Raw genomic sequence first — 15,962 nt, forward strand, 5'->3', positions numbered from 1 at the left:
AGAAAGGAGATCTGAGCAAATGTGAGAATTACAGAGGCGTCACAATGTTGTCAATACCACGAAAAGTTTTCAATAGAGTGTTGCTGAACCGGATCAAAGATTCAGTAGACGCCCAACTTCGAGATCAACAGGCTGGATTCTGTAAGGATCGGTCATGCACAGACTAAAGCACGACATTACGGGAACATGTTTTGGTTGAAATTTTATGGGAATGTTTAATCAAGGATCAACATTATGTGAAATGTGACTCACTTCATAAATATTTGTCCAATAAATGAGACAATTTCGCGATTTCATTGACTTTTAGTCTGATTCCTGTAAAAAAAAGGAAACAACCCTTAAATTAACCAATGAAAACCTCAATTTGAGTAAAACAAAACAAGAAGTTTTAAACAAAAATTGATTTATAATAGCCATATTATTTATTTCCTTAAACATTATTCACAGAACACAAAATCCATATCTTTTTGTCATGTACTTTCCCATAACATTTTTCTTCCTTTAATCCAACTTTCATCTTGTATTTTTTTTACTTAGTAAAAGGTAACTTGTGCATATCAAAACTTCTTACTATTACGGTTTAATCCAATGAATTTCTTATTTCTATACTATGCGTAGAAAATAAAAATAATCATAATTATGTTGTTATTGGAAGATCCATTTTATTGGATAACAGACGAGAAATAATCATTTCTTAAATGCCCATTGTACATATTATTGCTATTCGTTATAACTTTTGGGTGTATAAAGTAATTTGACTGCAAAATAGTTGAGAAATTCAGTAATATGAAACTTTTAGCAGACCGTTACTCTGGTTGGTTAACAAAAACGTGCTTAGATCTGTTAACATTCCAATGCTGAAAAATAATTTTGATTCTGGTCAAGGTTGTTCATCAAAATTTTCTTTTAGATTTATTTGCACCATCAAAATAATCGACTCAAAAGATACAAGAATTAAAAAATTGTTCCAGCACTATAACTTTGACAATTCGTCAATTCAAACCTGAACTCCATGTACAAACATACCATATCTAATGTCTTGTTCTTTCATTGTAATAAAGTTCTTAATTATTAATTATATGTCCTAAACATCTGAAATTCCCGAACAATTCATAACCTAATACAAATGTGTCTCAAGAGACAACTATATAAGCTAAATAACTGTTAATAGGATTGTACAACTTCAATATATGACATCGCTGAAAATAAAATTTTCTTCTTTATCATTAAATCGTACTTTATTGATTTCAGGTGCAGCAAACATACAAAACAAAGAGAACGTGACTCATGATATACTGTAGACCATTTTTATACAGCTTTTCAAAAGTGAATATGTGGTCACACTACTGAAAGTGCATATCTCTTATAACTCATACATATCTTTAACTCAGTCATTTAATAAGAAAGTCTAAACTATAAATCCCTATCTGTTAATTTGTAATCTAAATATATAGCAGTAAATATGATAATTATTCATTAAAAAACCTTTCCATTGTGTTTAAAGAAATTAGGTAGTTCCATTGTTTTTTAACAGAAGGGGGTCCTGGGTTTGGATCTCGCGACGCGGGATCGTGGATGCGCACTGCTGAGGAGCCTCATAATAGGACGAAACGGCCTTTCAGTGCTTCCAGGTTTTTCATGGTGATCTAGCTTCAATCCACTAATGATTTCAACTGTATAAAGGTCCATTGTTTGTTTATTGATATTTTGATCACTAACAAAATATGTTTTATGCAAATATTCCATAAAATTAAATTTCTGATAATGTTACTAATAACAGTTCATAAGAGTTATAAATGTCTGCTGGATAACGAGGATAGTTTCCAGGGGAAGGAAATCAATATTATTTTATCAACGAATATAGATCAAGAAATGTCAAACAAATACTTTTCTTTATTTTTTAGATAACAGTCACGAGTACTATTTTAAAAGAAGAGGTCAAGTGAGGAAGACCAATTTAGATTTTTCAGCTTGGTTACACAGTGGTTTGGTGAAGTATGAAAACCATACCTTTAATATATAATTTGCACATCTCCCATCAGTTTTCATTTACAACCTTCATGATTCTTTCAATTCTGTCGTTATTGCAATCACTTTTTGTTAGCCTTCCTGTTTTCTTCAATTGAATTCACCCAGTCTTCTGCAGACCTGCATTCGACTTCCTATTGATGCTACATACTGCTTATATCTGTCAACACAAGTAGCATACATGACAGTGACATTTCTTATGAGATACTCGTAAAAACTAATGTTTGATGTATCTTCAATAATTATACGATCAATAATGACTAGTAAGAAGATCATTTTGATAGTCAAAGATTTTTTTCAAGGAATTTGAGTAAATTAAATGGATTATTTACGAATTATAAACTCAGTATATATACAACAAGTAATAATCAGTCACCAGTCAGAAAACATTAATCACACTGAAATAAATTTCAAACAATAAAATATGCCAAAACACATAACTACTTAATAGACTGTTAAGTCAAGTAGTTATTCAAAACGTCATAAATAAGAAACTAAGAAAAACTATATTATTAATTGACTGGCATTGTCAATATTTACACTGATTAATCATTTAGTAGCTATCAACATCACCTTGTGTAGACCTAAATATTGGTGGAATGTCTTCTGTTGTTTTTCTGTTTGGAGCTAGTCAAAGTGACCGAACATCAAAGTGTACTTCTTTTCATGTCAATTGGTTGGAGACAACCAATCAAAAGCCCCTAGCTTATATCTTGTTCGATTTGACACTCATCAATAAATCGGATCCGGAATCATTTTGGATCTTATGAATCAAATTGACTGCCTTAATACTGTAAAAGTGTATTCCTGACAAAAGACAACTAATGAGTAGTTATGTCCTAAAGCTTCATCAAAATTACCTCTGATCAATTAACATCAAGTATACGTTGTTAAATTATTAGAAAAAATATATGTTATTACTTCAATGTTAGCAATGGAACCCAGTGCAACATTAGGATAATGTTTATATGGGTGTTTTTCAGTAGACCAACGGTCCGAACAGGAATGATCAAAATATCAGATACCTGTTTCCGAACAATATATAATTTTATTGATAATCAAGTGTTATCAAATGATACTATTATATATCGTAGTACTATATAAGTGTGTTCTGGCATATATCAACCAAGGTAGAAAATAGCGAATACCAGAAATATTGTTATTTATCTAATTGTCACAAGTTTAATTTGATTACAGCTCAATATGAGACAGGCTGTGAATAATTAGATACACAATATTCACCCTTGTTTCCCTTTTCTCTATTTTAGTATTTTATTATATATGTGGTATATTTCGATGTAGACAGAAAAAGAATCAAAGAATATGTGTCCTAGTTTATTCTAGTTCTCTTTTTCATACGATAAAATCGTTAATACACGTATACATGTACAAAATCGACCATATTGTTGTTCATAGTAGCTTGCTTAGTATATAAATTTTTAATACTACCAAAATGAAGTCAGAACCACGAAAAGAGAAATATTTCAACAGGTTTTATTGTTGTATTACATTTTTTTATTATAAATGTTTGATTATTGAACATTTGTAGGTCAATCCAACACCAAGGAATCTTCTAGTTGAACTAATAAAATGATAATAAAAGGGAACAAAAGCAGCTTAATGAGAAAAATAAATAACGCAAGATTAAAAATTATATTATACGAAATTTAGGTATTTGCTATTTATCTCGTTAGTAATTGTAAGAATACGTTATTATAGATGAAAATGATTGGCAGCCAGTTGATTCTTTAATTCTCCTCATCATACATGAAGTGAAGTCATTTTTTCCTTAAAAATTAAACATCGTGGTCCAGACAACCACTTGAGCTAAAATAAACTCTGACCTGAAGAAGTCTTTGTTGCATGAAGAAAAGGTTTAGATATTTATTTGTGTTGGGGAACCTAGAATACACCTCAAAAAATATCTAAAGAGGCCCTGAAAACTCTGGCAAACATTTTATCCAATCAGCATCGAATAGAAGCATCTCAGAAACATGTAGAAAGTGAAGAGCCACGTGTCACATTTCTGATTGGATGATTATCTATTCTGCTACTATGTTTGGTAGTAGTGTGTCTATGATCTAATAACCTTTAGAGCAGATAAATAAAATCATTCATCTAATTAAGGACAAGTTTGTCAAACAACTAGTGAATGACCTACAGTCAAAGAGGTTTCGATAGCATTTATTGAAAATTTCTACAGGTATCAGAGGCTAGCTTAATCACTAAACTACATCATCATCAAATATCGAAGCGATTAAATAAAACTTCAGGGATACTTATTATGTCATTCGTAGATCAGAGACAACAAAAAATCCATACAAATTTGCCTGTGGTGATATGGTTACATTTCCAGTCCTTTGTTCTATGTGAATGTGTATCTTCCAAGATCTACCTGCCTTGTCAGAATTACTATATTTTCACTGAGAAGCATAATATTTAAATATGTGCAGATGTTTGCAAAATGATAAAACATATATATTTTTTATTTTAATGACAAGTTAGTGAGAATTATTGAACACATGATGTTTTACATCTGGTACTGTCAGTAATAACACCAGACAATATTAATCTGACATATTTCTTCTATTTTGTATGACTTACTAGAACACTCTCAATTGGATGACTGACATTCTAATAAGTTTTGTGCTTAAGTTTTGACAGCATATCGTTTCACTTTCTCTTGTACATGTGATTTATACAAACAAATGCATCTTCATTGAATTCTTACTGTTTTTGTTATAATTACATAATCATACTAGGTAATTAAATTTATTTGTGTACATAACTGATTAGATTGTTATAGTTATTTCATCTACATGTATTTTCCATAGAAAACTTGGTCAGATATCTTCAGTGCACAAATTCTTATTTGAAAATATGTATTTTACAACCTAACTCAGTTTAGGTTTTTTTGGCCGCTAATCCATTTGGCTATTCCAACGTCTTATTATTTACACACTGGTCAAATTATCTGAATGCTTTTAAAGAACCAAATAGATAATACTTTTTGGATTAAACTTAGCACAATAATGTAAATTTGATTATTTTATTTATAAAATTTTTTGGTTAGTCAGTTTAAGGAATTTAGGAAAATGAAACTGTCCATTAGAGGACATTAAACTGATATATATATATATGACATATTTTCGAGTCTATATTCCGTTTTTAAAGACATTCCAGTTTCGAATAGAGACAAAAGGTGTTCTCTGATGTTTAGTATAGTGATGATCCAAATATTTCAGAGATAAGTTGTATACACGTGTATGAATCATATTTTAAGTGATGTAGGCTAATTTTAGCTTTGTTGCAACCTCATAATACAACGAGATAAAGAATTTTTAAGAGACAATCAAGTACAATCTTAAGTTTCATTAAGCTCAGAAATATACCATCATGTGATTAATGATCTGCACACTATACCAGTTCCTAAACCCACTCTTCAGCATGATGAGTAGTGTTAGTACTTTATTCCTATCTAGAAGTTGACGTATTTACATTAGTTACAGAAATAATTGGTCAGAGACCTAAAGTACTAAGAAAATAGTCATCCCTCTAATGTCTTCCAGAAATCCGAGATCATTATATAAACACTCTTTGTTCGTGTTAAATGAACTTGACTACAAAAGTAAATCTTCTGTCGTATTTTCATCTTTCAATTTCATCTGAATTATAAGAGAAAGTCTGAATATTGGTTAGGATTTCGGCCTCTCAACCCTTCAGTGTACTATGCTCAATACTTTTAACAACGTTATCTAATTTGTCTCCCTTTTTTTTATCCTGATATCTCACATTCAGTATAACTTATTCAGGATGTATTAAAGAAGCAAGATACAACATATTTCTTTTGTTCCAGTATTTTAAATGGAATGATTCAAAAAATTTATTAAAGATAAAGACCTAACCATTTTAAACAGTTATATCAATCTGTACATTTTCATGAAAATGATTTACGCTTATACATATAGATATGTACGTATATACACTTCCCTGACTAATGATGTCTGAAATTTAGTCTGTATGATAGGTGTTTTCATCCTTTAGTTTTCATTTTAACAGTCCGTATTATTTGTCACATGGTATTCGTTGTATGTATTAGGGATATATATAAAAAAGGGAACTGTGATTTAAATTTTGTTAGCACATTGTTTAGCTTACTTGAGAATGACATTTTTTGTTCATTGGACTGGAAAAAAGACAGTTGCATAAATTTATTTCAATAATAAAGTATTTTTGTCTAGAGAAAAGATGGCTCAATTGAATTGTTCTAAAATAGTATTCTGAAAAACATGATTATAAATATTTACTTATACATAGTGCAGATTAACAATATTATTTCTGTACATAGACTAATCTCCAACCATTGTATCTACGATTAACACAAACATGTTTCTAATAAAGAACTTGATCATAATGTTTGCTTTCAATATTCGAATTATTGATCAAAATAAACATGAAGGAAAGAAAATTGTTTTTGATCAAATTGTTTGACAGATTATATCAAACAAGAAATGAGTTTTTTGTCTTCTTTGAGACTCGTTAATAAATGATGTTAATGTTAAGTCTATGAAAATTGTCGTTCTGGTTGTTAGAAGGTGCATCGGCCTCATGACTTCTGAAGGAACTCGGCTTTCATCATGAGACGTCATAAATATTCCTTCAACTCCCAGAGCAGAGTTTAAATGGTTTGAATAATTTTTTCTGGTTAGCGTTTTTTTTAGCGAGTTGGTTTTCTACGGGATGGGGTCGCTAACCCCATGCCCAACCCTCCCCCTTTACCCGGGCTTGGGACCGGCAGTAGCCCCCGGAGGAGCTACAGGCGGAGTCTACGCAAGATACTTCGGATTCGATGGCCACACACTATCAACAACAAGTTACTGTGAGAGACAACAAACCAGATTCCAGCGGAGGAAGTGGATTGGGCACACTTTGAGGAAATCACCCAATTGCGTCAGATGACAAGCCCTCACATGGAATCCTGAAGGCCAAAGGAGAAGAGGAAGACCAAAGAACACATTACGCCGAGAAATAGAGACAGACATGAGAAGAATGAACAAAAAATGGATAGAACTAGAAAAGAAGGCCCAGGACAGAGTGGGTTGGAGAATGCTGGTCGGCGGCCTATGATCCATTGGGAGTAACAGGCGTAAGTAAGTAAGTTAAGTCTCCAGACTCATCTCTGGAAATATTAGAATATCAATAACTCGACTAGTTAGTAACTGATAAATAAATGTATTTGTTTTTTGTTTAGATTATTTAAAGTTTTCATGTCGCTGATTTAATTAAACTTCATTGTAACTGTTGGTATATCTTTAGTGGAAGAATAATTTAATCAATACGTATCAGGACGTTTATTCACTAATATGAACAGTAAACTAAACATTAGACTTCATTAAAGTCTCCCACGAACTTCTATGAAACAGTGCACTAAACAGTATTACACATTCCGTAATATTATAGTTACTTTGTAATGAATTTATTAACCAAAATATTAAACAACGAATAACTAGTTTATTTTATCGTTCAACCGAACGGAAAACAACATACTATAAAGCTATACAAAGTGACCTGATAGAATCGGTATTATAATTTCTGATCACTATGGTATTTGTAAACCTATATATATAACCCGTCATATACATATATATATAAAGAGAGAGAGAGAACAACAGATAAAAATGGCATGAATTCCAAATAGAAAAAAATAAGGATCCCATGGCAAACTATATAAGAACTCTCGTCTAAATTAGAGCGAATAGTTTCACAGTATTTGAGCGCCGAGTTGATGTAAGACATTTACATTTAGGATTTACTACAAATTCATTCGCTGAGATTTTAGAAATATATATTATTCCTATATAATGCCATGGCAAACTAGTTTACAATTTTGGGATACTGGAGGAAATATGATAAATTTTTAACAGAACTGTAAAAAAATACTTCAATCACTTTCTTGATATTGTAAACATTCCAATAAAAATGGTTTCGTATTTCAGTTTTCTACGTTTTCAAGTAATCAAATACTTTGAAAATATAACCAAATAAATTCGATTAAAATTGCAGTGGAGTAAAGAAGTCAATAAGATGAAGACAGATGGTTCACTTTTATTTTTTCTGACATGGAATTTGTTGAACTACGAAGATATAAAATCATTCATTGGAGATTCTCATCGGTCGAAGAACTACTTACAGAACCAAGCGTTGGGTGATTTTATTAGTTCATAAATAAATTCAGAATACCAAAAGCACTTTACAACGTTATTACTACTAGCTAACATCAATGGAACCCAGTTATTGGTATTTTCTATTCAGCCCAACTCACTGGTTTACAGATAAAATATTATTTATATATAGTTGAAATTATGAGTCAATTGAAGCTAGACCACCAGGGAAAACCTGGAAGCAGTGGGCGGCCGTTTCGCCCTATTGTGGGGCTCCTCAGCAGTGCGTATCCACTATCCCGCCTTGCGAGATTCGAACCCAGGACCTACCAGTCTCACGCGCGAGCACCTAACCACTAGACCACTGAGCCGGCATCCGACGGTGTTAATGTTTAACTTCAACCAATCCACGAAGTTGAGCAACCGTTCACTAATGTCTTCAGTGAGTTGATATCTCACAACAGACCTGGTTGAACTCCACTGGTTACTGCTTCTCACTAGAACTCCAGGAAATACCTCATCGAGCCAGTCACTAGTGAGCATATGATATTAGTTAGATTCTATTAAGTAGTTTCTATTTCCATCCCTATTTGACTGCCCCTAAATCACTAATTTCACTGGAACATAGAAAAGTTAATCCAGGGTAAAATATTTTATCCTTGGTACCGATCAAGTAAAAATGTTGGAGCAAAGTTGGGTTGCAGCTGCGTTTGTTACCATCCAATTTCGGTCTTTCTTCAATACCTGATTTTTACATGTGCTATCTATAAATAAAAAATTCACTGAAAATAACTCAAGTGCATAAGAACAATGTGCTTCCTACTAAAAGAAAAAATGCTGTCTTAGAGTCAGTGGTATTTCCTAGTATTGCACAGGTATTAAAAAGTTCACATTTAAGTGAAGCTATTTTTATTAAATGCATACAACCAATATAAAGTTCTATGTTTATTCTAAAACAAAGAAAAGAGATCTTGATTATGTCCAGTAAATTTATGAATGTATGTCACTTCATCTTTACTTATAAGGTTACAAATTAAGATATGTGAAAGTGGGATTAAGCAAAATAACCTATTGATTCCTGGATTGACAAACGAATCAAGTATCACTTAATAATCGTTCTAATTTCTGCTTTTAGGTTTATGTTATATCCCGAAGAGAATTATGAATGGTAACTTTTGAGGATTATTTATGGACAAGCACTATGTGTATATGTTTATTGTATAGTTGTTAACTAACTAAACTATTCATATTCGTATCCCTTTTATTATTAGCTTCATTTTGACCCATAGATTATTACTATACGATTTGCCGTTCTTGAGTTATCCTCAGTCTATTAATTACTGTTCCCCACATTCACAGACACATTTGGCCAAATTTTGTACAAATGTTACTTTCTATTTTATGGTATACAAACCCAGTATGTTTGAAATGATTCATACTGCAGAGGCTGTTATTGGTGTTCTTAACTTAACTGACTAGGCTAGGCAGAAAGCAGGACCGACAAGTGCCCTAGACTGCTCGTATGGGTTTCGTGTCACTCATCCGATCGATAATTCACTGTATTCCAATTAACGGCATCGTCACGCTATATATTAACAGGGCACGCAGGCACAAAATATAACAGTTTATAACAATAGTTCACCCAAACCTTTGATGAAGTTTAACTAAATCCTTTAAAAGGCTGTATTCCGATCTGACTTTGGCTGGTTGTTGCCAGTAGTCAGTAACATTCTGGACGTTGATGTTGATGTGAAATCAGAATCTGAAAACTACTAAAAGACTCAATCAGATCACCATTAACAAAATGGTAAACTTAATTACAGAAGAACATCGATCATAGGTTTATAACTGACACAAAGCTGTCTATCTCATATTATTGACTGAATTATGTTTGCTATTGTCTTTAATTTGACCTCTAAATGCATTGTTTTTAATTAAGCACAGTAGTTGTCTCTATAGTCACTGGATAAACATTATAATTGGCCAAATTTTCTGCATAACATTTATTCAACATCCAAAACTGAACATCAAGAAACACTGGTCGATAACTAAGGAACATCAGTCTTGTTTATATTAAAGAAGTAATAACTAATGGTTTAAAAGGATTGTCGTATCAACCCCTTAGTTGAACCGATCGAATAAACATATAAATTCACTATTTGAATTATGATATAATATACAAAAATCTGATAAAAGCCGAAGTAGATTAAAGTCATGGTGTGATAAATTCCCAAGTAAATTCAATATGCTCTCATAAGAATCAGTCAAACGATCTATTATCTTTAAACTATAAACATTTATAAGTTTTATTTATTCATATCACTGTGACGTCGAAGGAAATTAAGATGACGAAAACTATTTCCATAGTTGAAATCATGAGTCAATTGAAGCTGGACCACCATAGAGAACCTCGAAGCAGTGGGCGGCCGTTTAGTCATGTTGTGGGACTCCTCAGAAGTGCGCATCCACGATCCCGCACTCACGAGATTTGAACCCAGGACCTAACAGTCCCGCGCCAGAGCATTTAACTTTTAGACCACTGAGCCGGCATCCAACGGTGTTAATGTCTAACTTCAACCAATCCAAATCTATTTCAACTTAGTGCGATATAAATAAATGAATAGATAATTATTTTATTTCGATTAAAAAAATTATAGAACTGCTTTATGAATTATTATTTAATTAATTAATACAGAAAATTTTAATTTCGTTCAATGAAATAACCAATTGGTCAAATTCACAGTTATTCTTATATTCATTACCGAAATCATTATGATTTTCTATTTGATTTTACTTCGTATCATATAATCTAATTTTATTTTATGAAGGGCCCCCAAATGCCCTGGTACGGCCGACAGTGGGGAGAGTCCGCTCTCCCTCCCGAAATGCTCTCACATGGCCACGCGTATATAGCCTCTGACAGGGAAGTCCTACTCACTGCCTTCTCGCACCACGGGTGTTGTTTACGAAATTGAGAGGACGAAAAGCGAATGTCCGGCGCTTTAACCGGGTTGGTGGACACGGAAAGTCTACCTAGGGGAGTTGGAAAACCCTGATTCCAAACCAATGGTGAACATGGGCTCCAGTATCCTGAAGGAACAAATGGCGTATGAATCAATCGTTGGTCACCGGCAACCATGGAACTGCATCTCCTCACGATGCTCCACTACCTTGTGGTTCAGACCTTTAGGTCAAAGGCTCCGGGTGTGGCCTCCTAAGAAAACCACCTGCTTCAGTTCGGGCACCTGGGCAGTATCACAGCCCTCACACAAATCAAATGAGATTTGTGTGACACATATGTATCTGGTGCCCCTTTGTACCAATATTTATGTGTTTAAATAAATAATAATAAATAAATAAGTGTTATCATTGTTTGACTTTAAAGAATTCATTACTATTAAACACTACCGGTCAGTAAACAAGAACAATTTACTTTCTGAAGCACGAAAAGGACATATAATACAAACGTTTTCAAAAAGAAAATACCTTTCTATTTCTGAAACTTAGAAAGTTCATTTTGAATTATCGATCCGATACTTCCTATAAAATCAATATCACTTAGACTCTTATAACATTCTCTCGCTACTACTAACGTTACTTTAAAAACTATTCTCCATAGAATGAATACTTCTGATGCATGAATTATCTTCAAACTCGACTATTAATGTTTTTTTATTTCGTTACATAATGGAAAATGTTCCATTTCAGTTTTGTAACCAAATACCAATACGAGATAGACCGCAATCGTTATCATCCATATGTAGGTCTTACAGAGTTACAGAAAAACGCTTTAAAGTCAAGATATTATGCGGGACAGCTCTCTGGTAGAGAATTATTGTTACTTTAAATGCGAATAAACAAAAGAAAATACAAATCAAATGTGCAAGTTTTGACTAACAAACCATAACTACTATATCTGTACCTGAAGATAAAAACTCAAAACACTGATTACCATCATACAATTTTTTTCAGTAAATATAAATCTCCAAAAATTGACCATTGTACAGACATAGACACTTTATATTTGTATTTAAATATTATCTAGTCTGTCACCTTAAACTCGTTTAGCTTCGATCACATAACATTTTAGCTGTTTTTGAGTCTCATTCTAGCATAGTGTTTAAAAAATGGGCAGCTCCAGGTTCGAATCCCGTGAGATCTTGACAAACTAAACAAAAAGAGTAACGATCCGACTGACTTAAAACAACTTCAAATCCACAAAACAAATTAACTTTAATAATAACATGAAAATAAACTGAATTGTGAATTTGAATTAGTGATTCAATTACCGTAATTTATTTACTATATATTTATTTGACAGGCTCCGAGCCATACTCTGTATGTATGAGGTCTGATGACAGCTTAGGCCAAGCAAATATATTACTTCAGTCCTAATTGGTAAGAGATGCCGGCAGTTGCACGTAGTTAATCAAGATTTGTCTTGACTTTCTGAAGCCATAGATATATGCTATTGGTGAAAAACCTTGCTTAGTTTGTTGAGACGAATTTATATTTACGAGTTTATCCAAACACTTTGACTTGAGATAGCCTAATAAAGCTTCCTACTCATTCTAGGTTTTCTTACTTAGTTAGCAGGTTGAGCCCGCATATAAGAGACGTGTGTATGAATATCAGAAATTGGATGACCACCCAACACAACAGCTTAGTGAAGATACTGCTATGCTGCAGAAAAAATAGTTCTAGTGGAGCTCAACATATTGTTATACTACAATCAGTCGACTCTACATGCCTGTAAGATTTAAATATCTGTTATGTAACTTCAGTTATAGTTGTCATCTAAAATTCCACGGTAGGAATTGATAGACCAAAATGAACTATACTTATCTATAAGTGAACCTTTAGAAACTAGCCATAAGATAGCCAAAAGCCACTATCACGCTCTAATCCTCACTATTCGCAAAAATTCATACATCAAAATGTAAATACTTACAATTTGATTAAATAATTCAAGATTAGAATGAATCGTAGATAAGAAATGAGTTTTAAGAGGTTTTGAAACATGGATTTACTGATTAATAACAATAAAATTTGCAATATCGTAATCAGTTTTTACCTGAATATTTAACTGCTTGGTAAATAAAGTTTAATCTTAAACTTTAATTCTTACAGGATATATTTTAATCTTCTTTTGATAACAAATTACTTGAGATGGAACAAAAATAAGCACATTAATAATGACCTAGAATGCGTCGATGCTATTGATAATTACTTTTTTAAGTGTTTAATAAGCATAACTAATTTAGTGACTGAACTGAGAAATATTTTCACAGAAAAACAAACAAACGGAAATCACTTCATGAAACCTTAAAAAAGTGTAGTGAAAAGTTGCAGCTGACCGATTTGTTTGATGATCAGTCATATAGTATCACGAATTAAATATGATACGCAAAATGATAATAATTAACAAATATTAATGTTCTTCTTCTTCATAAAAATTCCACGGTCAATCACAGAGAGGAAGTCGAAAATAAACATTGATAATAAGATTTGAATTGAAAAGGTCACAGTTTCCATTCAACTACCTCCAACCACCCAAAATTACAACATAATATAGGTGATGTCTAGCAACCTGATCGAAAGAATTCGATAACCACTAACGTACCAAGTAAACATGGCAATGGTCACTATTCACTTCTGAAGGTCAGTCGCGTCTCGAATAGTTTAGCAGTAATGTTTCAGGACGTGAAGCTGAGTGATTTGAATCCGGATCCTCCAGGGAAAATTAGTTTCTTAAAGTTTAAAGGTTCGCCTTGCTAACGAATACCAAATAGCATGAAGCTTAGATCCACGGTTTCCTATCAACTACATCTAACCACCTAACATCTCATAAAGAAAAATATTCCCAGTGTCCAACCGCTTTCAACCCTTAAAAGGAGGTAAACTTTAAAATCATCTTCCCAAATATAAATTCAACGTATCAATAACAGGACAGGAAATGTCCCAGAAACATATCCGAAACAGCACTCATGTAGAACAAAGTACTTTATCAAGACTGACATTATATATATATATATATATATATATATATATATATATATATATATATATATATATTCAGAATAGGACTCTCAAATTAATTAGGAACAGAGGAACTAAATATAAGCGTATGACCAATAAATAAGCGTAATAAATAAAGCGTAACGAATCATAAGCACAGAAAATAATCGAATAACCATGTGGCTTAATTATATAAAGCATAATTGATTATTAGTCACAGTATCACGAGATAATAATAATTAGTCGACGACCGAACAGCATTGTGCAAATTTTATAGAGATTACACACCAATCACTACTGAAATATATAAAGTGCATAAAATTGCTGATTTTAATCTATTTGTTGAGCTAATGGATAGATTATAACTGATATACATAATTCTGGCCAACAATACATACATACATATGCAGCGAAAATGATTCAATAACCTCATAACCAAGAGCCAAAATGATAATTTAATTTCAAATGAAACTCCAATCACAGCATGAACTGAATAATAAACGTTGAAGTTACCGTTTGCATATACCACTGAATAGGCCATCGAACATGTTACAAGTTTGCTTACAACTTTATTCATTAACTTTTCATGTACATATTCAGTTTACTTACGAAAGTATATATATATATATATATATATAAAGATAACAAACGGGTTTACAGGTTATTCGTAAACGAAAGAAACCGCGGAGAATATCCAATATTACACAGGTATTCACATAGGTAAGAGACTACCAGATCAACTACAGATAAAATCGCTGGGAAACCACACTAATCCACGACTTAGATCTGAAAAAATTATCTGGTTGGTTCATCCCACTTCGTAATCCTTAATTAATGATCAATGGTTATTTTAAATTTTCCTCTATGTTCTCCCAGTCCTGTTGTAACTGACGAATTGCTGGTCCCAGTATTTTACTGATGTACCTATAGTTACTGTACATTATATATAGATTACACGGCAGTTGTTTACACCCAACCATATATTTTTTATCTGATTAGCTAAGCGATTAACATGTATCACTGAATCCTTCAGTCCCATAATCTTCTATTATCTAATTTATACCATAACTTGAATAGTTACTTCGGTACTGTATAATATTTCAACTTAGAAATAAAAGAATTTACCAGTATGATAGTTGACTTATTTTCTAATGACCAGCTGCAAGATTATTCAGGATTTGAATGATACAAATACATGTTTTCTTCCATATTATGCTAATGTGACATCATTAGGAAATAAATTTTAACTCTTATTTCAGGGTAAAATGTTAATGATAACCCAATTCCCTTTTTAAGGTAGATATTAATTATGAGACGATTTCTAATGGCTTAATTCAAAGAAACAAGTATGAGTAGCAATTAAGTTTATTATGATTGGTTACTTCCAGTACATTTTTTTCAAATATATTTCACTACCAATGAATTTAGGAATGTTGACTACCATTAATACCTGGGAAATGCCAATAAATTTGACAAATGAAGTCTACTAATCTACTTTAAGTACATAAACGTCAAAGTTGGATATTTTAAAACTTTGACTAGTTGGATGGGAACACTGACAGAACAAAAGGTTAACAGTAAAGGCCAAAAGAGGTGGTCTTACGTTTACAATTTTGTGCGCATTTACAATAGAATCACAGACAATGCAAAAATTATTTACAATGAACTTTAGTGATAAACACACAAAAAGGACTAGTCCATGATATTAAGTACAATTACCTTTCTACAGAATCTGGCCTAAAATTTTTTAGAATC

General features: G+C 32.3%; 1 protein-coding gene across 1 annotated transcript; it reads left to right on the forward strand.

The window, feature by feature from the left end:
• Positions 1 to 4,312: 4,312 nt before the first annotated feature.
• Positions 4,313 to 4,471, forward strand: Smp_200980 (uncharacterized protein; the record flags this gene model as incomplete). Its single annotated transcript, XM_018794079.1, has 1 exon — positions 4,313 to 4,471. The coding sequence occupies one exon, from the start codon at positions 4,313 to 4,315 to the stop codon at positions 4,469 to 4,471; it is 159 nt and encodes a 52-aa protein (XP_018648527.1).
• Between the last annotated feature and the right edge of the window lie 11,491 nt (positions 4,472 to 15,962).

Source organism: Schistosoma mansoni, chromosome 1 (assembly GCF_000237925.1).
Source record: "Schistosoma mansoni strain Puerto Rico chromosome 1, complete genome".
Taxonomy (NCBI): Eukaryota; Metazoa; Platyhelminthes; class Trematoda; order Strigeidida; family Schistosomatidae; genus Schistosoma; species Schistosoma mansoni.